The 26,869-nt window shown below is 41.4% G+C and overlaps 1 protein-coding gene across 3 annotated transcripts in view; it reads left to right on the plus strand.

Moving 5' to 3' along the window:
- LOC136864423 (uncharacterized) overlaps window positions 1-26,869 on the plus strand; it is a 995,241-nt gene that overhangs the window by 878,457 nt on the left and 89,915 nt on the right. For all 3 annotated transcript variants that reach the window (XM_067141399.2, XM_067141400.2, XM_067141401.2), the window contains one exon: window positions 731-821. In XM_067141399.2, the coding sequence (XP_066997500.2) occupies window positions 731-821 (91 nt within the window). The remainder of the gene's footprint in view (window positions 1-730; window positions 822-26,869) is intronic.

Here is a 26,869-nt window from a genome sequence, read left to right on the forward strand (position 1 = left end):
GAATTACTGCCTGATAGTGGCGTAGCTTTGTCCTAGCTTTCTTGTTGTATATGTTTTTTTGTAAGGTGGAATGCAAGGTGCATTTTTCTGGCTCTCTCGCGGTTTGCTTCTTTATCAAGCCCATTAGGTTGTATAATCTCTCCAAGGTATTTGAATATAACAACTTTATTTATCTTATCATTGTTTGTTGTTACTATGTATCTTGGGGCTTCTTTAATGTTGGACATGAAATGTCTTTTCAAATATCTGCAGGCCGGTTTTCATTGCTACCTCTTTTAAAGTGTTAACTTCTCCCTTCTTTATTATTATTATTATTATTATTATTATTATTATTATTATTATCAAACTATGTATGCTTTCTCACAAGCAGAGTAATATAAAGTAAATAGAAATGTGTCTGTAGTCTGAGACGGTGCTGGGGGCTACGGGTACCAAACAGCCAATTGCTATTTTATGAACATGAATATGATACAAGCGCCCTGAGTATGTTATTGCTTCTGACTTACGACAAACAAGTTCCTGTATCAGCTCCGAGTTCACCAATCGTAAACACACACACAGGTATATAGAGTATGGGTAAGGTGAGATGACATATTTCTAAAGGTGATATGTTTAAACTAAGTAACACGTGCTTCATGAATGCTAGTGAAAGAAGAAAGTAACCAGAGATCAAATACTCACGAGCCATGCAAGGTTACCTAATGATTGATGATTGTGTTTTGGTTCCCAGGATGGAGGACACCGTCAGAACTGTGCTGCAGTATAAAGCTCGGAGTGAACAACTGAAGCAGGAGAAGACCTCTCTCACCATTGCCTATGAGGTAAGTTCGTTAATGTAATTGACATGATAAAAGTAAAACTTATGCAGAAACACTCCGATCTTCGAAAATGGTCCGGGCGTAACACTTCTGTAGCGTTTACAATCGCAGACCAGTAGCGATAAAATAGTTCATTCTCTCTTTCTGAAGTCGAATCCCCTATGCTGTAAGGAAATCAACCGCTCACTGTCACGTTACAATTGGCAGATAAATCCAGCACCACTGTTTGTACGAGATACATAAACCTTCAAATATTTGGCGTTAAACATCGAATGCAATAGCCTACCGAGTGAGTCAGGTTCACGGTGTGTAACTGGCTTTCGTGAGATGGTAGGTTCGAGCCCGACCGTCGGCAACCCTCAAGATGGTTTCGCAATTTCACGCCAGGCAAGTGCTGGGACTGTACATTAAGGCCACGGTCGCTTCCTTCCCAGGCCTAACCCTTTCCTGTCCTATCGTCGCCAAGGAAAACACTGTCTTTAATTGGTGCGACATTAAGACGTTAAACGACTTGGAAAAAGGCACTGGCCTTCATCAATACTTATTCTTATACCTACATCAATATGTAAAGAAGTGCATGTAGCGTCAGGTGGTTTGAGAATGTGGTCGTGCACAGTGGATATCAAAGTGGTGGCGGCGGTGGCGGGGTTTGAACGTACTTCAAACTTGAACACATTGGGCCTGTAGACTTACAGAGCTAACTGAAATGTAAGTAAAATGACTAATTACAAGTATACCTATGCGTTTTGGGGATGTAGTTTCAAACATACTTCCCGCAAAGGAATAACAGACCCAGAATGTCTCTTTGCATGAGTAAAGACCAAACCACAACCATCCCGGAGCCATGACATCTCGTTTTCACCCCTTAGATAGGTGGCGCTTCGCATCAAGTATAGTTTCGTCAAGCTACGTACACTAATGATGTGATGATAAGAACAAAAGTTTCAAAACTGGGTGAATATCTAAGAGTACTAACTGAACTGGGGCAAAAGTTACACTGGCGGAAAATTAAATCCCTGTTAGCATGATGGTACATTAATAACCGCTGTAGTTTCTGCGATGATAAATGCAAGCATGCAGACGTGTATGCATTGTGTATTACAGGTGCCGTATGTCATTTGTGGGATTGAGTTCCACGCCTGTTGCGCTTGGTCAGTCAAATCAGTAACGGTTAATGCTGGTATTGAATGACGCTGTATATGTCGTTTCATTATGTCCCATACGTGCTCAGTGGGCGAAAGTCTGGTGATCTCGCAGGCTAAGGCAACTGGTCGACACTGAAGAGCAAGCAGCGGTATAAGGGCGAGCGTTATCCTGTTGGAAAACACCCCCTTGAGTACTGCGAACGAATGGTAGCACAGCCGGTTCAGTCACCAGTCTGGCGTACAAATTCGCTGTCAAGGTTCTTAGGATATTGACGAGAGAACTCTTTCTGTCAAAGGAAATACCTCTCCAAGACCATAAATCCTGGTGTAGGTTCAGTGAGTCGACGCTGCAGACGGCTGGTTCCAAGCGCTCACCTGGCCTCCTCCTTTCGAACTTACGGCGATCACTGGCACCAAAACAGAAACGGCCCTCATCTGAGAACACAACAGATCTCCACCCCGCCCTCCAGTGAGCTCCAGCTTAACGCCACTGAAGTCTCAGTTGGCAGTGATTCGGAGTTAGTGGCATGAACGCTACAGGACATCGGGCTCGGAGATGTCTCTCAATCGATTTGTTACATATCGCTGTGTCACTCGGGTGCCAGTTGAAGCAATAATCGCTGCTGCAGATGCAGTATGATCCATCAGTCATGCGACGAATACGGTGGTCTTCCTCTCCGTAGTGGCCCGTGTGCGGCCGGACAGTGCCTCCCTCTGACCATTGTTGCCAACACCGATGCACTGTCGATACATCCTTGCCAAGTCTTTCTGCAAGCATCCACCTTCTCTCAGCCCTTTTACACTGCCTCGTTTAAACTCTGTAAGCTGCCGATACTGCCTTCTCTTTAAAGGCATGTTTGACTTACACGTACCTCACGTCAACACCGGACGATGAATAACTCGCACGAAGTGTACAATGCGTATTAAAAGCAAACATGTTTTGCAAGATCATAGTGTAGCTACTACGTTTACTAGCGTGCAAATTTAAATAGGCGTCATCTTTCAGATGTGCAAACACGCCCCCCCCCCCGAATTTAGTTTATCTGGGAAAATTCCTTCTTGGTTTCGGGATTTCTTTTTCCGCCATTGTAGTAGCTCATTGCGTGGTTGAAACCGCGGTGGTCGGTAATAAGAGTACTAAACACAAGAACGCAGACACGCTTAGGAACAAGTAGAATTTCCCTCCATGATGCGTAAGAATATTAACGGAGCCAAGACAGAAAATGTGAAAATCTGCATGTGTCTCCTGGTGATATTCTTGTCAGTTTTGAAGTTGTCTCTGTTCACTAGGGTTCCAATCATGGGCACCTTGTCTCTGGTGGATACGATCTTTCCTGGTGACATTGTTAAACTGTTCACCTTTTCCTCATTACCACGTACTTCAGTTTTCATGGTAAAAATGAAATAGCGTATGGCTTTTAGTGCCGGGAGTGTCCCAGGACGTGTTCGGCTCACAAAGTGCAGGTCTTTTGATTTGACACCCGTTGGCGACCTGCGGGTCTTGATGAGGATGAAATTATGATGAAGATGACACATACACCCAGCCCCCGTGCCAGCGAAATTAACCAAGGATGGTTAAAATTCCCGATCCTGCCGGGAATAGAACCCGGGACCAAAGGCCAGCACGCTAACTATTTAACCATGGAGCCGGACAGGTTCCATGATGCAATATATGCAATATATGAACAAATGGATGGGGTTGCCTTGGGTTCGCTATTGGCACCGGTCATCGTTAATTTCTATATGACCGAGCTCGATAGCTGCAGTCGCTTAAGTGCGGCCAGTATCCAGTATTCGGGAGATAGTAGGTTCGAACCCCACTGTCGGCAGCCCTGAAGATAGTTTTCCGTGGTTTCCCACTTTCACACCAGGAAAATGCTGGGGTTGTACCTTAATTAAGGCACAGTCGCTTCCTTCCCATTCCTAGGCCTTTCCTCTCCCATCGTCGCCATAAGACCTATCTGTGTCGGCGCGACGTAAAGCAACTAGCGATATATATATATCTGGATGGAGGATTTTGAAGACCGCAGTGTTCAATCTTGCACACTCCAAGCTTTCCGTCTGGTTTGATATGTCTGACATATTTGTAATTTTTCCCCATGGTGAATACAGAACTATCCATATTTTTGGATCACTTAAAGAGGTTACATTCAAACATTACATTTACCATCGAGACCGAGCATGGGATGTCCAGGCATATGATCGAATGTCTTTTAGTTCTTCTAAATAGGAATAAGCTGAAGATGGTGGACTTTCTCGAAACTAACTCAGACGCTCGCAATCTCGGGACAGCGGTAGTCACAGTATCGCCAGAGTGGCAACGCCTAGGACTACAGTACTTCCAATTAAGATGTCTTAACAGGAATTCGATTCCGTTCACGGGATGTGAAAACAGAGTTGTCATACATGGTAGAAATGTGTGTACCCCCTGTGGGTTGGTGGACCCACGGTATCCCCTGCCTGTCGTAAGAGGCGAGTAAAAGGGGCGACCAAGGGATGATGGAATTAGAACCATGAAACTACTTGTGATTGGTACCATCACGCGGGGAAAGCCATGGGTCGCCTTTACTTGCGAGTAGTACCACTATATTAGGTCCACAATAGGTTTGTGATTAGTATCAGCAGAGAGCGGTTCACTGTGGGTTTCCAGTACCTGTGATTAGTACCACTATACATCACGGGTTTACGTTGTCTGTGATTGTACCATCATACGAGAAACACCACGGGTCTGGGCGTTGTCTGTGATTTGTACCATCATGCGAGAAACACCACGGGACTGGGCGTTGTCTGTGATTAGTACAACTATATGAGCGACACTGTTGGTCTGCGTTGCCTGTGATTTATTCCCACTGTGTGAGGAACACCACGGGATAGTAAGAGTTCCTGTGATCAGTGTCAGGTGCATCGTGCGTTTGCGTTGCCTACGAGTGGCGCCATTACGTGAAAAGCACCATAATTCTGAGTTACCTATACGACGTACAATACTTGGGAGTAGTACTATAATGTTTGGAACACCGTGAGTTTACGCTACCTTTGAATAGTACTGCAGCTTGAGGAATACAATGGTTCTACTTTACTAGCGATAAGTGCAGTTATGAGGGTCCGTTATCCTAGATATTGAACCCCTTTAGACAACAAGAATCATCGATTCAGGATTGTGCTTTGGAAGCGGTCTCTTGGTCAGTAATGTAGTTTCTGGGAAGGTGAGGCATTGCGCATCGGATCCACTGACTGTTTTAAATTCATATTCATCCATTCATTCTTAATCACATTTTGAATTCTGGTCAGTGGATGAATTTTGTACTTTTAAATTGTCATTGCATTTCGTCTCATTTCGTACCATTAGGGTCCGATGACCTAGATGTTGGGCCCCTTTAAACAACAAGCATCATCATCAGAAATGTGTGTAGGAAGGGCTGGGACGCTGGTTTTGTAGGATCGAGTAGGTTTTGTTATCTTATACTTAACTAGCAAGATACCCGTGCTTCGCTACGGTATTATACTGAAATTTATAATTGAATGCTTATTGTTTTAGATATATAATCCGCCGAAATTCGCGATCTGACTCGTTTTCTGCGAGAATTAACCAAAATTCCCGATCTGACTCGTTTCCTATTATTTTACAGCACGTTTCCTCCCATTTTTCAATCTTCCTTTCCAGCAATCGATTTCGTACTTCCCGGGCTAGGCTCAGGTATTCCTCCTGGTCAGTTGGGTCCGTAAATCTTCGCCATCTTTTCCTTTAATCATTTTTAATACGGATAAAATCCTTCAGGAGATCCGGCGTGGTGTCATATTGGGTGCCTTGGCGGCACTGAACCCGCGGCCGGACTGCATTCCTAGTCATTACCCGTCCAGGAGCCGTTACCAGCGCGGTCCGCACATTTGACGACGGTCCGGATTATTATTATTATTATTATTATTATTATTATTATTATTATTATTATTATTATTATTATGTGTTGCCGGAATGGCTGATGACAGGGAAAACCGGAATATCCGGAGAAAAACCTGTCCCGCCTCCGTTTTGTCCAGCACGAATGTCACATGGAGTGACCGGGATTTGAACCACGGAACCCAGCTGTGAGAGGCCGGCGCGCTGCCGCCTGAGCAACGGAGGATCCTTATAAGTACATTAATAACAGTAAAATCAATTGGTCTCACCACCTTCTACACCCCACCGCCGTTAAGTTTATTTACCGCCCCCCCCCCCAAAAAAAAATTAAAAGGCTTGTTTCTTTATGTTTAAGGGAGATTCCAAACACCAATGTTCACGTCTATTACCTTCATTTTTGAGATATAAGTATCCCCATAAAAGTAATTTACTTTTTTCACTTCATTTCACACTATTCCCCCACCCCCCCTAGTGAACTTTCCCGCAAAAAAATACTTGTTTCTTTAATAGTAAAGGATCTTCTAAATACCAATTATCACGACTCTAACTTCAGTTTTTGATTTATGTGTCCTCATGAAAGGAATTCAACTCCTTTACACTCCCCCCTCCAAGATGGTTTCCCGCCCAAAACGCGTTTTTCTTTGTTTTTAAAGGAGATCCAAATACGAATTTTCACGTCTGTAGCAACTTTAGTTTTTATTAGATGTATGTATTCTCATACAATTAAGCCAATTAATTTTTCAATTCTTTCACCCCCCCCCCCTGTAAAAATTCTCATTTTAAAATTTCACCCCTTTTGAGTTCCCCTTAAGTGGAGTTTCCAAAAACAAATCACCTATGTTTCTTTACATTTACAGGAGATTCCAAACACCCACTTTTTACGTCTGTAACATTTTACGTTTCCAAGATATTCTGTAGATATAGTCTTTCAAAAATTCACCCCAAATTGTCACTCCTGTTTAACCGCCATTAATTGGATTTTCCAAAAACTAAAAAATACGTGTTTCTTTATTTTTAAAGGAGATCCGATATACAAATTTTCAGTTCTGTAATATCTTTCGTTTCTGACATTATGTATCTTCATTAAAGGCATTCAACCCATTTTTCACCCTTTTACACCCCTCCTGTTGGGATTTACAGGAACAAAAAAATACGTGTTCCTTTATTTTTAGAAGAGATTCTAACTACCAATTTTTACATCTGTAAATTTTAATGTTTTAAGATGTAGACACACTCATTTTAAAAAATTCACCCCCCCCTTTTCACCCCCCAATATTTGGATTTTCCAAAAACAAAAAATAAGTGTTTCTGTACTTTTAAAGTAGATCCCAAATACCAATTTTCAGATCTGTAATATCTTCAGGTTCTGAAACATAAGTAGCCTCGTTAAAGGCATTCAACCCATTATTCACCCTTTAAAAAAGAAACACGTATTTTTTAATTATTGGAAATTCCAATTAATGGGGGGGGGGTGAAAAGGGGGTGATTTTTTAAAATTTGTGTATCTATATCTCAAAACTTTTAAAGTTTATAGATGTAAAAATTGGTATTTAGAATCTCCTTTAAAAATTAACACGTATTCACTCCTCCTATTGCGATTTTCCGAAAACAAAAAATACGTATTTCTTTATTTTTAATGAAGATTCTAAATACCAGTTTTTACATCTGCAAACTTTAAAAGTTTTGAGGTATAGATGCACTCATTTTAAAACTTCACCCCCTTTTCACCCTCCCATTAATTGGATTTTCCAAAAACAAAAAAATACGTCTTTCTTTATTTTTAAACGCCATCAAAAGTACCAATTTTCAGGTCTGTAATATCTTCAGTTTCTGAGATATAAGTACCGGTATCCTGATTAAAGGCATTCAACCACTTTTTCACCCCTCCTACTGGGATTTTCTGAAAATAAAAATGTACGTGTTTCCTTATTTTTAAAGAAGATCCTAAATACCAATTTTCACATCTGTAAACTTTTAAAGTTTTGAGATATAGATACACTCTTTTTAAAATTTCACCCCCCTTTTCACCCTCTTAGCGACGGAATATTCAAAAATCCTCTTTGAGCGAGCACCTACATCTTAATATGAATATATCCCCAAAATTTCATTTCTTTATGTCCAGTAGTTTTGGCTCGGCGATGATGAGTCAGTCAGTCAGGACAAGTTATTTTATATATATATAGATTAAGAATATTTTTGTTATAGTGGATGTAAATGTAAGCCGGCTCCGTGGTCTAGGGATAGCGTGCCTGTCTCTTATCCGGAGGCACCGGGTTCAACTCCTGGCCAGGCCAGGGACTTTTACCTATACCTGAGATTTGTTTCACCGAGCTCGATAGCTGCAGTCGCTTAAGTGTGGCCACTATCCAGTATTCGGGAGATAGTAGGTTCGAACCCCACTGTCGGCAGCCCTGAAAATGGTTTTCCGTGGTTTCCCATTTTCACACCAGGCGGCTGTACCTTAATTAAGGCCACGGCCGCTTCCTTCCCACTCCTAGCCCTTTCCTGTCCTATCGTCGCCATAAGACCTATCTGTGTCGGTGCGACGTAAAACAACTAGCTTCCTTCCTGAGGTTTGTTTCTGTTTGAGGTTCAATGGCATGCATATTTTGTTAACTCCATGACTCATGTTAATTATATATCATATACATAGTTTGTAACGTCTGTGATTTTGTCAGCTATTCTGATTAGGACTGTAGAAGTATTCTTTGCTTGAAGCCTCCGTGGCTCAGACGGCAAGCGCGTCGGCCTCTCACCGCTGTGTTCCGTGATTCAAATCCGGCTCACTCCATGTGAGATTTGTGCTGGACAAAGTGGTGCCGGGACAGGTTTTTCTCCGGGTACTCCGGTTTTCCGTGTCATCTTTCATTCCAGCAACACTCCAGTATCGTATCATTTCATTTCAACTGTGAGTAATTAATCATTGCCCCAGAGGGATGCGACAGGCTTCGGCAGCCGGCGCAATCCCTATCCTCGCCGCAAGTTGGGGGCTTCATTCTATCCCTGACCCGGTCACTGACTGGAAAACAGTTTGTAGGTTTTCATTCTTAGTGTTCTTTGCTTATTAAAGCATGCTGCAAGGTGTATGGTATTTAAGAAACAAATGGTCTTTTCATAATATAAATATCACAACAGTTATGGGCTCAATTGTACAGTGACACTGTAGAAAAGATTGGTTAAGTGCTCAAATGAGAAAATTAAAGTTTAACCAAGTGAAGTGTGAAAACAATGGATTTTGATGAAGTACCAAAAAAGATAACTGCAGCCAAAACTGACATTACCTACAAGCGAAATAAAAAGGCTAAAATTGTTGTAATTGTAGATGATGTGCTTTGTACCATTAATCGGACAGGTTGGCTTCATAATAATAATAATAATAATAATAATAATAATAATAATAATAATAATAATAATAATAACAACAACAAAAATATCGAAGCGTTTCGGAACATTAGGTAATTTTTTCAGGACGGAAGGATGGTTAACATGAAAGTTGATAAGTCTGATGCTTACTTTGGCAGTTCTCTGAAGAACAGTAGCCCAGTGTTAATGAAGAATTAGTTGTCATCTAAGGTCAGATCACTTGGGTTACAAAAATATAAATACTTCAGTAAAGGAAGGTTCGGTTAATGGATTAGATAACTTAAATGTCCGCTTTCAAAACTGCATTGTGAAAATTGCATTCATGGAAAAAAATTCCAGCCTTTTAAAGGTAAGCGTAAAATTAAATAAGCCCGTAGGGCGTGTTCATGCTGATGTGTGTGGAACAATTACAGCTTTAACAGGGGATGGATACGAGTATTTTGTAACATTTACCGATGAGTTTATCCATTTTGTAGTAGTTTATCTTTAGGAAACAAATATTAAATCTATGAAATATATATTAAATATTATAATAGTTACAAATCACTTCTCTAGCAAATAGTTAAACATTAGAGCGGACAACGGAGGGGAATGTTAGTAACAATGAATAATTTTTACTGTAGCAAGGGAACAAAAATAAATACACTGTTCTGTGTAATCCTGAAATTAATCCTGAATCATAAAGATTGAATAGAACCTTTGTAGACAAGGCTAGTACTCTGTTAATTGAATAGGAGTTACCTAAAGAAGTAGAGAGAGAGAGAGAGAGAGAGAGAGAGAGAGAGAGAGAGAGAGAGAGAGAGAGGGAGGCAATTTATTGTTAAACTTATTTAACGAATAGGAGCCCTACTGTATCCTGTATCAGGAAGGTAGAAAACATAATTTATGTAATATTAGATTTTGGGACGATAGTATAGCTTATTATGTAACTAAACAATTAAGAAAGAAGGGAGTTCCAAAATGTGAAAAAAACCTATCATGGTAGGCTATACTCCACCTGGAAGTTACCGATTATGGGATGCTAAAAATAGCAAAGAAGTTTTAGGCCACAGTGTGATCTTTGATAAACATAAATTAGGGAATAAGAGTTTAGTTCACGTATCTGTTCAATCGAAAAGTATTATCTCTCAAGAAGTTGAAGATGAATCAATTTAAAGAAAGGCCGTGAGAGATATTGGTGAAGAAAGATGAAAATGAAGAAAACGCAAAAGCTAAAAGAAAGCTAGAGAACGAAGCAAGTAATCTGGATCAAGCTAAGGAAAAAAAATTGCTTGAAACCAGGGTTAACGACGATTAGGGTATATTGCAGACGTTGTTGATATAAATGAAGAAGAAGAAGATGAAGAAATGCTATTTCCATTACTTGTTCAATCAAAAACAAATGTGCCGAGCGAATAGGCCGTGCAGTTAGGGTTGCATTGCTGTGAGCTTGCATTCCGGGAGACGGATGGTTCGAATCCCACCGTTGGCAGCCCTGCAGATGGTTGGTTTCCCCATTTTCACACCAGGCAAATGCTGGGGCCACTACCTTCCCAATCCTAGCCCTTTCCCATCCATGCGTCGTCGAAAACCTTCCATGTGTTAGTGTGACGTTAAACCATTAGCAAAAATAAAATACATGTTCCTCTAAGTTACGACATTCAGTTTTGCAGAGACAAACAACAATGGAAAAAAAGCTATTGTAAAGCGCACTCGAAGAAAATGATATATGGGAAGTGTTAAAGAAGCCAGGTTCAAGCCCTGACTAGGCTTTTACTATGTCACAAGTAGATTTCAAGGTAAACAGTCTATATATATATATAGTGTTGAAACAGGTACTTAGATTTTAAAATTGAAATACTGTAAATCAGAAAATTCTAGTGTTTTGATTGTTTGTGCCGATTCCGATTCCGACTTCGCTAGAGACTTCTGACTGAAAGTCAACTTCTGGATTTGTCTAATGTTTTCAATAACACTGCAGTATGGAAATCGAAGAAGCAGAGCACTGCTGAAGCAGAGTTAATTTCTTTATGTAAAGCCTCTGAAAGAGCTATGTTTCTGAAAAAGATTGCATTTGATTTAAATGTTAATACAGGTTGTATTACTATATTTGAAGACAATCAAAGCACAGTTAAGATAGTTAATAATCCTGAACAAAAACTCGTAAAACGTTTAGATGTTAAGTACAGTTAGTTAAACATAAAGTATAAAATAATATATCTATAGAGGATGTTCAAACTCCATCCTTATTTGGCTGATGCATTAACCAAATAAACAAGTCAAGTTTTATGGTAATCTTCGTTCATATGTTAAATGTATTCATGTAAGTATAATATAAGTATACCATTGAGGCGGGGCATGTTGAGTATCAATGTGAGCATATTTTGTTAACTCCATGAATGATGTAATCATATATCGTATACATATTTTGTAATCTCAATTACTGATTTGTCATCTGTTCTGATTTGGATTGTACAAGTGTCCTTTCCCTATTAAAGCATGTAGCGGAGATGCCGTATGGTGTTCAAGAAACAAATGGTCTTCTCATTACATAAAGATCAATAGTTTCGAGGTCCTTTCAGCATACATGACTACACTTCAAGAGCTGTCTGACGGTGAGATGGAGACCCCGGTCTAGAAAGCCAGGAATATCGGTCAGGTGGATTGTTTGCACCGACCAGCATCACGTCGTAATCTGCAGGCCTTTGGACTGAGCAGCGGTCGCTTGGTAGGTCATGGCCCATCAGGGCTGTAGCGCCATGGGATTTGTTTTTGGAAATATACAATTTAGCCGTATATTAGCCTGGCTAGATGTAACGATGTAAGAGGCGGTCATCTGGCCCTAATCTTGTCACAATAATAAACCATGAGTCAGTCCTATCCGATGTACTGTCTTAGAAATGTCCACTTCTAACTTGTATTTTCTTTAGCTTTGAACGTATATTGCAATGCAACGGACATCCCATCAGTAATTTCCTGGTCTGTGGGAAAGGAAAACTTTGTTTCCAGCTGTTCACGAAACTTGTGTGCCGAGACTTTACTCTAACAACTAGCAAGCTTGTGAGGCTGTGATTCTGTGTTGGGAACTATTGCCTCGCCGCGCTACGCTTCGCTCCCTGTTACGGAGTTATCCTCAGACTTGTATTCAATACACTCGTGATCTCGATCCGCCCACTTAAAATGCACACTAGATATTAAAAGTGGAGCATGCCGCAAACTAACTTACCGTGGGCTTCCTTCCCCTCCTGGACGTGGGGTGGTAACAATCGATTCCGGCTAGTTCGCTCGTGGGGAATCCCTACCATATCGACGTTGCCAAACTGAACATTGGGTGAATCACCCTTCATGACTTTAAAATCCCTTCTCGTGTAGAGCTTTCAAAGCATAATTTTTCAAAACGTTTTTAACAAATTATTTCTATATGACAAAACAAAATTTGAATTCTCAAGTGACACATGCTCTTTCGATGGTGGGAAAAGTGAAGACAAAAGTTCGTTCCAAGCACAGGATGGCACATTCAGGGCCACAGTAGTGCCTTCAGCTCTTGCGTAGGGATCAGCGTTGTACCAATATTCCGTCTGGATCCCTAGGGTTCGTTTCTCGACTCCGCTAAGAATTTAGGTATGATCTAATGTTACACAATTCAGAAGAGAAGCGAGTTAACTGAAGTAAGCCTACGTAACTGCCACTTTCCGATTTTAATGAAAATTTGCATACGGTATCTGTAAAACCGTGGGAAATACCGCACACAATGTTTATTTCCACAATGGCGCAGTGTTAACGGAGGAAACCACCTCTTTCGTGGGATGTTGGTCGCATATGAGGCATAAATTGGGTAATTGTCTTCGCAAAATATATCACGGGGGTACCTAATGTCGCTGAAGTCAAATCGGGTGTCAGTAGACCAGCATTCCGAATGCCATATCCAATATTGTGACTACTTCGGTACAATTCTCTCCTGCAGAAAATACACTTTCTTTACTCATTTTTCACGAAGATCTGTAGGCCTATATTAAAATATCAGACTGCATAAGAAGAGGCCTTAAGTGCAGTTATTTTAATCACACTCCCTTACTTTCGGGCTTTAATATGTATTCTGTTCTATTCTTTCTATCCTGAGTTGTCCTATTACATGCTCTATGCTTGTCTTTTTCTTTAATGCGTCATTTGTCCTCAATAGTTTCATTGGCAATCCCATTTTGTATTTCTTGTGATATCCTACCGTTTTCTGAGCACAAAGCTACCCATGCTAACGGCAGGGACACGTTCGAGTTGGGCCCTGCGGATTACCGTCGCTCCCCGAAGGGTCCAGGTCTAGTTGCGCCCCTGTTCAGTGGGGCAGGTTTCTCCGTTTGTTAATGTTCGGTCGCGTTTTTATTTGATTTTTATTTGAATGTCCTTAATATTAGCAAGTATTAAACTTAACGTAGTTCCATCGGGGCAATTCGATCCTCACTCCGAGCTGACGATGGGCCCAACTTAAGCGTCCTTTTTGTGGGCATTTGACCGTGGGCCGAACTAATCCCCCAACTGTAGCTAGATCCGTGCTCCTGCTAGTGTACTACTCAAGATTAAACATTCACCCCTAACGACTTCATAATAGGCTATTGGTTGATAAAAAAAAACAGTGGAAATGTTACCTCACGAATAGTCAGCTGTTTACATAGTTGTTAATTCACTTTTGACTAGAAAATATAGAGAATCTCTGGAATAATACTCTCTCTCGAGGTTTCAGACTAATTTGGGTGAAACCTAATATGAATTGGTTAAAATCCGAATTATAGGTTCATTCTTAAGAATTGTTACTACTGCTCGGTTTCTGGCGGTGTTTGATTTAAACAAAATTGGAACTATGGGAGTTTAGTTGGTGCACTATCAGTGATGTCGCCATAGTCCTGACGTTACACTCTCCATTTTGATATCTCAGTCACTGCTTCATAAAGGGCATTCCGAAAAGAATATGGTGCATTCATTTCTCCAAAGAGAGAGAATCCTGGCCTTAGTTAAGAACTTGGAAACGGAAACTGGTCCTTTATAAGCGATACTGGCAAGCATCTCGTTTGCAAAATGTGGCGGAAGATGTCCGGGCCCGTCTACAGCAGTCTCCTCGTAAATCATTAAGTCGTGTGTCTCAGGACACAGGTTATTCGTACACCAAAATGAGTGTCACCCTAGTCGAAAGTTTCTTTGATCACCCAATAGTTTCCCAGACGTGTCTTCCCAGATCGCTCGACCTCACACCACCAGATTGTTTCTTGTGGGGTAACCAGATCGAGTTCGTCGTAATCGGCCAAGAAAAATACTATTTGAAGAATATTTTCACCATACTCGAGTACAGTACATAAAACGATGGGTACGGATGTATCTACTGGCAGGGGGCATGTAGGGTACAGATACTGTATATTTAGAAACTTACTACATTTTTGTAGCTATCACTAAACAGAAATGAGGCAGTATTAAAAACCACCTTTTTTATATAAATTAATCTCTCTAGGTAATGAGAAATTACACATGGTGCATGCGTATGAATGTAAGATAATGGTTAGATAAAGTGCGTTGTGAAATAAATGAATGTATCCGAAATGCAATATATATAGTGTATAAATGTAATATAAAAACTGTAAATGTTGACATAATAAAAGTGCACTAAATCACATAGTTATAAAAGTAACCAAAAACAAGAACACTAATACAATATAAAAATAAAATGTTTAGCAACATCTGTGTGTTGCTGTCTTGAATGTTAATGTGCTGACTGGAATTCTGACCCCTGAGTTGCGTGTAAACACAGTCGTAGCGACATGTAGCCCTACCTTTACAAGAACGTCAAACCCATGGTAAACAGTATTTCATTTGGTTAAAGCAATGGTAAGTTTCGGCTCCATGGTTAAATGGTTAGCATGCTGGAGTTTGATCCAAGGAGCCCCGGGTTTGATTTGCGGCTTGGTCGGGGATTTTAACTTTTATTGGTTAATTCTTCGGTTTCGCGGGCAGGGTCTTTGTGCCGTCTTTAGTATTGGAAATCATCCTAACTATAGCCCATCCTCACAGACGTGTAAGTCGCCTAAAGGGTGTCGTCTCGAAAGACCTGTACCAGGCCTCTCTGGAGGCCACACGCCATTATTATTATTATTATTATTATTATTATTATTATTATTATTATTATTATTATTATTATTATTATTACTGGTAAGGAAACGGTCGTTCAAATCCATTTTGGCAAAGAGGACTATATATCTAGGCCTATATTTGATGCTCTCTTCCGAACGAATTCTGTAGTGGAAGTCCTTGTTGGCAAGGAAGACACTGCCTTTACGTGACCGTGTCTTCTCAGGGAGCTCTGACGCAGCCTCGTGTCTGCCCAGGGCTTACCCCGTACTACTCGATCGCTTCGTCTGTGGTGATGCAAGATCGCACGCGCTGGCTTGCTGAAGTTTTCTTTGTTTTAGCCGACATAACGCTCCATTTGAGACAGGTTTCAAGGTTTCTTTGCAACTGAAAAATGTGTGTATTCGTGCTCTTTGTGACGGAATTCGTACTTGGAGCTTTAATTGTTCGAAGAACTATTGCAGGAGAAAGGTTTTTGAAGAATCAATATCTTTTAAGACCATGTGTCTTTCCCGTTGTAACACTGATGGTTACTGTTACGACGTTCAACAATTCGACAGTTTATCTAAGATAATGTTCGAAAAGAAATTAATTGTATAAAGTCCACCTGTTCAATACACGTTTGCCATTTGATAAATGGTCTGTCTAAAAAGCTACATAGGACATGTTTCGACCTAGCTTAGAGGTCACCATCAGCTAAAATATCATAAAGAAGAATGGCATATACAAAAAAAACAGTAATACAAAAAAAATGGAGATAAAATGGAAATCTGTTTGAAATACGCATAGTTTTAATATTTAAAAAACACCCAACCGGGCGAGTTAGCCGTGCGGTTAGGAGCGCGCAGCTGTGAGCTTGCATCCGGCAGATAGTGGGTTCGAATCCCACTGTCAGCAGCCCTGAAGATCGTTTTCCGTGGTTTCCCATTTCCACACCAGGCTGTACCTTACGGCCACGGCCGCTTCCTTCCCATTCCTAGGCCTTCCCTGTTACATCGTCGTCATAAGACCTATGTGTGTCGGTGCGACGTAAAGCCACTAGCAAAGAAAAACTACACCCAACAAATGCAATGGAAATCTGTTTAAAATGTACATGGCTCCAGACTTGGATGAATTTAGTTGTAAGTGTAGGTCCAACCGTATTTGATACAACTATTGGTTGGCTGGAGAAAATACTTAAATTGTGAAGACTGTTAAATGTTCTATTTGTCATGCTTCTGGAAACGGAATAAAGTTTAAAAATATCCGTTACATTTCTTCGCGGAGAATACAAGTATAGCCAGGATGTCCTCTTTCCTTCAGTCCTGTGCTTGTATAGATCAGGTTGGGTCGGTGTTGACCTCCACACTGCTCTCCAGTGTGTTGAACAGGTGGACTTTATACATTTAATTTTTTTTCAGATGTTATCATAGATATTTAAAGTCAATACGGAACCCGAATGAAGTTCATTATTTGTAATTCGACAGTTGTTTACAAATGCCGAAGAAATTTCGCCTAAACTCAACCTTTTAACGACGTTTTTCTGTAAATTTTGAGCTGGCTCCAGTCAAATTTCAAATACTACTGATAAAGCTCCAATGTAGCACAATTTAGAAGGATAGGTATTATAACATTCCAGGCCTCCTTGTTTTTTATATAAGAACTTGGAGCACAGGGTTCCCGCGTACCACGCTTTGGCATGCAAGTTAGTTTCCATGTTTTTGTTCTACCATACTTTTGTGAACACACATTCTTAGTCATGAACCTGAATAAGAGTAATACTAGGTCATGTTTGTCCAATGTTGCGTTGGAAGCTGGATTACGTATTCATTCATCTGTAACAATGTTCTGACATCTCTAAGTTGGTGAAATCCGATGTTGAGTGTCTACCTACATGAAGAAAAGAGGCAATTTTATTTTGTTGTGCTATGTTTTTAAAGGCTGAACTTGGTAATTCTTGAAGTCCTTTTATGTCTCGTAAAAACCAAACATCATGGCGCAACAGCCCCGAAGGGCAATGGCCTACCAAGCGACCGCTACTCAGCTCGAAGGCCTGCAGATTACGAGGTGTCATGTGGTCAGCACAACGAATCCTCTCGACCGTTATTCTTGGCTTTCTACTCGGGTATCTCGTAAAATGTGGCGTCAATAACCTGCCTGTCTGGGGCTGCCCACGTGGAATGGCCTGCAGTAGTGGAATTCTATGATAAGGACAATATAATTCTATATTTGATATCGAGTCTTCGACTTTTATAATTGTACTTTAACACAGCACTGCTACGAATTATAAATCGTGTATGATTAATGTCCGGTCTAGGAACCAAGAATTACGGCCGAGAGGATTCGTCGTGCTCACCACACCACACATCATAATCTGCAGGGCTTCGGGCTGAGCAGCGGTCGCTTGGTAGGCCATGACCCATCGGGGCTGTTGTGTCATGTGATTAATGCTGCGCATTGTTTTGTTCTAATTCTAACACAATAATTCCTGTGCCTATGAAATATAGAAATATCGGTGTGCACCTTAATGAAATGTAATGTGTAGTGTAGCTATGTTTGAAACTTAACATAACCTTCAGCTGATGTTCTCTGATTTACCTTAGTGACTATAACCGTTTATATGTTTAACAGTGTTTGTGTGTTCAGAAACGTTAGAATTTAAAAAAAAAGATATCTTATTCTCTATTCATAAATCGATATTGTGATTATTATGGTGCTTTTTCGGTGTAGTTTAAGCAGATATAAAAGTTGATTCACCATAAGAGAAGACATGATCGAAGATTTCGTTAAGTCTGAGGTGGTGGGGAACCAAACGAGATGCAGTTGTCCTGAGGTTGAGAATGTTTTTTAGCACGTGCCACACCGACTGATGTCTAATCCAAATTTCTACGGATAATTCTACGGAAATGAGGCCTCGCACTACACTACCTGGTCATCGGAAATGGTCGGCTGACCTTTGCAGGGCAATTCCGCGGAGACATACATTTTAGTATTGCTTACTGGAATATAACTTTTTTATTTTTCTTCTTTGTGGCCTTATGTGAATTATTTTTCGGTCGGAACTACATGTGGATTTTGTCCAGTTTTACCGCGGATGCCCTTCGTGATGCCAAACTTATGTGGAGGGAAGTATTAATTATTGCGAGTTTCCTTGGTAGTTTATTGTGCGTTGTGAGTGAGGGAAGTGTATAAGGACGAACACGATCACCCAGTCTTGGAGCCAGTTAAAATCCCTGACCCGCCGGGGAATAAAACGCGGGGCCCTCTGAACCGAAGACCTTGATTCTGACCACTTAGCAAAGAAGCCAGGCTTGTGACTAGATCCCTTCTCACATTTCAGTATGGTTCTAGCTGCTAGGGAGTTGTACGTGAAGGTAATGCCGTCTGAGAAGCACCTCTCCGGTATTCAAAGCAATCTGCCCTGTTAAGCTCTTTAAATATTTACACGAACGCTGTTGTCGAAGAGAATAAAAGGAAATCAACCGAAAATGTTAGATGAGACGACCGGAAAGCTTTTATTGAGACTAATAACTGGTAATGAGCAGAGATTTGGATTGGTGCTGGATGCTATTAGTTTCTGCAAGTTATGTTTCCTAGCCCAGACGTCATCACGTTGTTGCTCTAGGGAGCCGTCCGGCTCCATGGCTAAATGGCCTTTGGTCACAGGGGTCCCGGGTTCGATTCCCGGCAGGGTCGGGAATTTTAATCATCATTGGTTAATTTCTCCGGCACGGGGGCTGGGTGTATGTGTCGTCATCATCATTTCATCCTCATCACGACGCGCAGATCGCTCTGCACCTGGTGAGCCGAACATGTCCTCGGACACTCCTGGCACTAAAAGCCATACGCCATTTCATTTTTTCTAGGGAGCCGGTGTTACTTGCTCCGCTCGGGACGGGTGATGGTCACGTGACAAGAGAGCAGCGGACAGGCGGGTTGCATACCGTGACCGTACTGTACTTCCCGCTCGGAAATGTCACCATATGAACAATAGCTTAAATAATAATAATAATAATAATAATAATAATAATAATAATAATAATAATAATAATAATAATAATTTGCAGCATAAATGATATGAGACGAACAGGACACAGATTACGGAGAATAACAGGACAAAAAAATTCATTGACAAAGGAAATACACAGCAGCGTGCAATATTTCCTGAATATACATTTTCACGATTAACTGAAGCTTTGGGACACGTACATTTACCGAAAAAAATACAGTTTGTGATTTGTACATGTTCTTTGCACTCATTAACATACATTTAAATATTTGTATGGCATTTAGGACCATGAAAACAAATTAAACACATTAACTGAAACATATCAGTGGTGTACTCCTCCTTCACGGGACCTCTGGGCTCGTTGAGATAGTATTGTGTCAGTGTTTGATACTATCGTTTGCGTACTGGAAAGTCGCAATACACATTTCACGTTTTCATCGGTGAACCGACTTCTGCATCTAGAGTTACAAATCTTCATTAATGAAAACATATGTTCACATAAATAAGTTGATCCGAATATACCTACAATATGAGCATTAAATGTGTACACTGTATGAAATCTCTCCCGTGGAAAACGACTGTAAAATTGTCAACAAACCTATCTTTCATTTGAGTATCGCGCTGTAAGTCAATCAGTTCTAGCTGCAGTTCTGGTCTGTTTCATGGGCGGCCGTACCTTATGTGCTGAAGTGCTGCAGCACATTGTCTAATTTAAAAAACCTACTTTAATAATGCTATCTACAATCAAATACAGTATATTGAAAAAGACGTCTGCCAAAGAATAGGAAATCATTCAACTCCTCTCACAACCAGGTAACTATTAATAGTCGTGCGCTCCTCGCTGGGTGCTGTGCAGATCACAGCTCAGCGAGAATTTCTAAGATTTTTGCTAGAAAGCAGGAACTCGGCCTTTCGCGCATGCGTGCCCAACTTCTCCGATGTGCTGTCGAAACAACAGCCAAGACGACACTTCACAGCGACTCGTTCGACCGCGACCAGCACTGGTCACACCTGCATTTCGACCGAAATTAGAACGTGGCGAGTGGCACCCTCTTGATTCAGCGGTAGTGTTTAAGAGGGGATCGCTCAAAGCCAACGGGAAACAAAATACTTTAGACGAAGCCATCAACTGTTCCCTCCAGGTCCCGCCTATTCCATAGCCACATTTGCAAATCGATGAACTATACAAATTGTACTTTTTACGTCGCCAAAATAAGGACATGATATTATTTCCTTTAATAACAAAATGTCTTGTTTATAAATTTCACTATAACGACATAACATGTAATTTTGCATTACGACGTTGCTGGTTTTTCTCAATGATTTTGGTAACATTGAGAAGTTCAATTTTGCGCGCTCACACTAAGTGTTTCTGAGCTCGTGAATGTTTTGTCATTGCAAGTGTTAGTGTGCTTAATTAGTTTTGTATGAGGAATGTGTGTTTGTGTTGGGGTTGCTGGTGTATTTGTTCAATATGGGAAACTCAGTGGAAAGCCTCTTGAATACCGCGTATGTTTCTCAGTATTTTTATTCTTGGAGGAGGGATGGGTGACAGCACACAACTGATTTTCTGCACCAGCGGTCACTGGTCTGTTTGCACATCCACTGAGAAGGGGATACCGAACACCTGCAGATCCTTTTTCTAACGCCTGAATATCGTGAAACCAACTCTCATAGTGACATTAAAACCTCTTTATATTCTTCTAATGTTTAAAAAAAATGTGATTCCATATTTTATTACATATTACGCATTTTGCTGTGTTATTTTCTTGAACTATTAAACACTCTTCTTCCCAAGAAGGTTTGAAACTTGTTGGCGTCGATGGCCTACGCTGTGCTGAAATCTCTTCTATTAGTAAATGCAGCATTAACCGACTAGAGTTGAACGTCGTGTGGTGTGAGGATAAAGACGGAAACACACTGGTGTCACCTCTCATGTGTTCACACTTATCGTGTCGCAATCTAACCTGTCCAGAAAGATGTGCTATACTTTTGCGCTACTACCTGCAGTACGTACTACCTCATGCACTTCCCCTACTTGTTCGCTGAGCTGCTCTCTTTCCTCGAGAGCGGGGAGCAAACTGGCTCTGAAGGCATTTCGCTCTCGATTGACGATGCCTGTCCTAGCCTACGATTTCTTGTCTGAAGTCCCTTTTTAATTTGTCTTCCGTTTAATATTTGTGCTGCCCGTGATACCAATCCCTTCAGGTAATGCCATTTAGTTCAAATAAAATAATTCGCACTTCAGCGGTATCTCTAGCCCAAGGTTAGTACACTCCTTCAGAATCCTAGACGATCGCTGCCCATCCAAGTGGTCGCCGTGTATATACGGTACGTCTACATAGTCCCTCCTACTATCCAGGATCGTACTATCATTTACTGTCGAAGACTTCGGCTGCAACAAATCTGAAGATTAGGCCTACCAATACAATGTGTATGTTAAGATATTCGAAAAACAGTTACGGGCTTCACGGAGTTCTCTTCTTCCCCACAATATTACGGAGGACTGTACAGGTGATTTATGCTAATTTGTGTAGATCCTTTGATGGCCAAAATAGCTAAGAGCAGAATATATATTCTTTCTAACAAAATAGCATACACATTAGATCAAAGATTGCATATTGCCTATATTTTCCTTTCCATTATAAAATATGCAAAAGCATTAAAACCCTCATATGTTGATATATTCATATACTGTAAGTGATGGTGAAATAGGTTTACAGAGCGTGCAATTATGTTCATCTTGTCAAAATTCTCTTTAAGGTAATGAAGTGGTTTTTGTAATGTTCTAGAAAAGAACTATCGGTATTGTACCCTTGCGTGGTCTTCTTGCTACTCATTGGGGGGCGATGATTACTTACGGACTCGTGTATCCGGGTCTGTCGCTAGCCGGTATAACGCGCGCCTTAGAAAAATCAAATATCAGTGAGATTACACCACATTGTAACTATCAACCCACATACGACAATTTACTGACCTAACATTAATGAAGAAAACTACGTGGGTTGCAAATGTCCACGACTGATATTAACAGCTACTCATAAATAAGTTATCTTGACAGATCTTGATTTTCCGGCAGCTCCAGCGCAGGTTACATTTTAATGGATGAATCTGCCATTGAGCTAACCAACATTATTCTTGAATCTTACATTCTTCAAAGTTAAATGTAAAAATTGGAACACTTGTGAGATAAAATATTGGCACTGGCATTTCACTTCATTAATTTAACACACTTTAAACATATGAACTCATATGGGAACAACCACCACTCTCCATCAGAGCATTCTGGTTTGTCAGACACTTCTATTATAATAATAATAATAATAATAATAATAATAATAATAATGGCGTGTGGATTCCTGTCGAGTTGGAAAACATGGTTCGTGGTATGGCCAGCGGAGTACAGTGTTCGCGTGCGTGTAGTGGGCGGTGCGAACATGTTCTTACCCACTGTACAAACCGTTCTCACTGGTTGAGTTGGTTTGAGACCAGGCATTGACAGCAAGCGGTTGATACAGTAGACGGGATGGCAGACACTGCGACGTTCATGCATCCTAGCTCTTCACGAATTTTGTAGACTTCCAATCGCTTTCCTTGTCCTTGGAAAGCGAAGTAAAGTGAACACAGAGACAGATATAAGCGGAAAAAGGCATTACTGGTGCTACGAAGAATGAGAAGAGAAGATGCTAGTGGCTTTACGTCGCACCGACACAGGTGTTATGGCGACAATGGGATGGGAAAGGCCCAGGAGTCGGAAGGAAGCGGCCGTGGCCTTAATTAAGGTACAGCGCAGCATTTGCCTGGTGGGGAAAATGGGAAAACACGGAAAACCATCTTCAGGGCTGTCGACAGTGGGATTCGAATCCACTATCTCCCGGATGCAAGCTCATCGCCGCTCGCACCTACCCGCACGGCCAACTCGCCCGGTATCAGAAGATGCTCCAGACAGATCTAGCCTTTTTTAACTACGAGAGTTACTTCGTGGAAACAGTTTACGTAGGGAAGCGGGGGACGTCACTAAATGGGGAAATAAAACTGATTCGTGGCAAGAAAGTGTCAGTGCAACACGTGCTTGTCGTTCCAAAACATAAATTCTGGAAAGTCTGAGGTACAGTATCCCATAGCTTTCACCAACATATAATACCAAGCCGCCACAAGTGATACAATACCAAGTGCCTAAGAACTCTACAGTTGTAGGTTAGTACCACACTTCACATTCCACAAACATAAGACCACGTTCCACCAAAGTTACATCTCCTTGTCCTACCTAAGATTGAAGTCCTGTATGCTCCACCAAAGTTTGAAGTCAAGTCTCCGCTGTGTTCCCATATGCCTATATAGACCTCAGCTTCCCCTTACTTCACATGATACGTCTAGATTGATCTTTGCCATCCAGTCACCAATGGAAGATCCTCTTGTCATTCCTAGACCACGCCCCGAACCACTTCCGGATCCCAAGACAATAACACCAACAGACTCTGCGCTGTTCCGCATGACTCATACAGAGTTTCCGAGTTGTAAATAGCACTGCTTTCCCATCCGTTTGTACAAAACAAATGACTTATCACATATGGAGACATTCCAACGTAAAAATATTAAGAATAAATATACAAATGAAATAATAATAATAATAATAATAATAATAATAATAATAATAATAATAATAATAATAATAATAATAATAATAATAATATGATAATGGCAATATCAAGAAGAAGAAGAAGAAGAAGAAGAAGAAGAAGAAAATGGCAATATCACCTAATTCGGAATACAGTGCGAGGGTGTGATATGTGCACTATCACAGCACTGACATAGGTTTTCGGCGATGGAGGGTGCGAAACCATGGAAAACCATCTTCAGGGCTTCCGACGGTGGGACACGTACTGTCCGCACACTTTATCTTGATGCATTTGTGTACGGGGTGAGGAGTAAGGAGGGAGCTGTCCCGGTATCGATAGTGCTGCCTGGTGCTGCCAACTGAATGAAAATGAAATCTGAATTGAATCGAGAATATGATCGATCGATATGAAATTTCTAAACCGTTGTCGTCTTAAGCCAACAACTATGTCACATACACATTATATAACATTATAAAACATATCTCTCGATGCGAATCTTGTTCCTAGCATGAATTCTATACTTTGACTTTGATGTGTAAACAACAACAGTACCAGTACGTAAAGTTTACGCCAGATGTCGCACAACGATGCTTAAGCGATTCATAGTTTGTGTTTCAAAGGTTGCCAGTATGAATCTCGAAGATCGCCGAGGTCGACCGATTCAGCACTAGGATGTAAATGCACCAAGATAAAGTGTGCGGATAGTACCCACTCTCTCCCAATTGCAAGCTCACAGCTGCGTGACTATAACCACACGGCTAACTCGCTCGGTCTTCTTTCATTTCGGACCGACCAAGAGAATATACGAAAGTCGAAATCCAATATTGATGTTCCAGTCACAAGTTACACATTATACTATGTGAAAATGGGAAGAAAATATAGTATGCTAGGATGGTAAGCGGATATTATGTTCATTTACTCTGGCAAACTTACGGACATAGAACTATACGCCTTTCGTTGTACTTAACCAGGTTATTCTAACATGTTAGCAGGCCTACTACTACTACTACTACTACTACTACTACTACCTTACGTCAACAATAATACAACACATCTACACTAGTGTCCAAAAGTTAAGCATAAGTTACGAATACACAGGGCAACTGGGAAGAGACCGCAAATCGCACGACATATGCACCTATCAACCTTACGTGTTCGCTCTGTATAGGAAAGGAGTGTTCCCTGCTTTGACTAACGGCGTAACCGCAAGGTAAACACGACCAGTGCCTGCGCCCCACATTCCCTCAGTCGTGTTTGTTATAATGTGCAGAGTGTAGCCTCGTGTTGAACGTGACAACACAATGGCACAACGCCATTTGGACCCCGTTTTGCAGGGTAGAATACTCTGTCGCCTGGAAGCAGGCCAGACATAGACCGAAATCGCCGTATCCTTGAATGTGCCACAAAGTTACATTTCCAGGCTTTGGAGACAATTTAGAGACACAGGAGATGTTAGTCGTAGGCCAGCACCAGGTCGACCAAGGGTAACCACCCCACAGCAGGAGCGATATCTGGCCTTAACCGTCCGACGAAATCTGAGTGCACCTGCAAGACAGTTGTCGGCGGAGCTTGCAGCCATCTCAGGGTTTGCCGTTTCCCGGCAAACTGTGTACCGGAGGCTCAGAACAGCAGGGCTGTTTGCCCGACGTCCAGCGGTGTGCGTCCCGCTCACTCCAGCACAGAGACGAGCCCTTTACTGTGGAGCTGTCAACATCGAAACTGGACCATGAATGAATGGAGACATGTGCTCTTCATAGATGAATCCCGCTTCAGTTTGCAGAATGATTCCCGTCGCACATTAATCTGGAAAGAACCAGCTAGCCGATACAACCACAGGAACATCGTGGAACGGGACCAGTATGGTGGTGGTGGTGGTGGTGGTGGTGGTGGCGTCATGGTGGGGGCGGTATCATGTTGAATGGCCGTACGGACCTGCACATCTTCATGGGTGGTCCGAGGAACACTGTTAACTAGTGATGGGCTGCGAATGGACTCGCGAAGACTCGAGTCTGGGGTCGTAAAACTCGAGGTACTCGAGTCCGGACTCGAGGCCGAGGACGCTGGCAGCGTTATCTGCGAGCCGTGTATGGAAACACGATGCTTAATATTTTAGGTAGGCCAAGGACAAGTATTGGGTCCGTTTCCCAATAATGCACAGTGATATAATGTACAAACTGATGTACATTATGCCGTATTTACATGAATGTATAGGCCTACACAACAAAACCATATTGTAACGTAAACTAAGGAATGTGTGGACACAGATGCTTCTTAGCTACAGTCCGGCTCCATGGCTAAATAGTTAGCGTGCTGGCCTTTGGTCACAGGGGTCGCGGGTTTTAACCATCCTTGGTTAATTTTGCCCACACGGGGGTAGGTGTGTGTGTTGTCTTTATCATCATTTCATCCTCATTATGACGCGCAGGGCGCCTACGGGTGTCAAATCGAAAAACCTGCATCTGGCGAGCCGAACATGTCATCGGACACTCCCGGCACTAAAAGCCATACGGCATTTCATTTTACCGGCGCACAGTATGAAATTGTAGAGATCAGAAACGTACATTTTCGACTAATCTATTTATATTATATATACAAAGAATACCTGACAGCAAAGCTTTTAAAGCTGTGTGTGGTATATCTGATCTCTACATTCATTGTGTGAACATTACGCCCCTTACCGAACCTTGCGTCTCGCACTGCCAATTGTCTGCAGTGTGTTCAGATGAATCTACGTAACTAGCGACTGTGTTAAGATATTTTTAATGTTAAATAGGGATACAGCTAGATTGCTATCTTTCTTTCTTAATCTGCTTACCCTCCAGAGTTGGTTTTTCCCTCGGATTCAGCCAGGGATCCCACCTCTACCACTTCAAGGACAGTGTCCTGGAGCGTGAGACATTGGGTCTGGGATACAACTGGGGAGAATGACCAGTACCTTGCCCAGGCGCCCTCAC

The sequence above is a fragment of the Anabrus simplex genome, chromosome 2, assembly GCF_040414725.1.
Source record: "Anabrus simplex isolate iqAnaSimp1 chromosome 2, ASM4041472v1, whole genome shotgun sequence".
Lineage (NCBI taxonomy): Eukaryota > Metazoa > Arthropoda > Insecta > Orthoptera > Tettigoniidae > Anabrus > Anabrus simplex.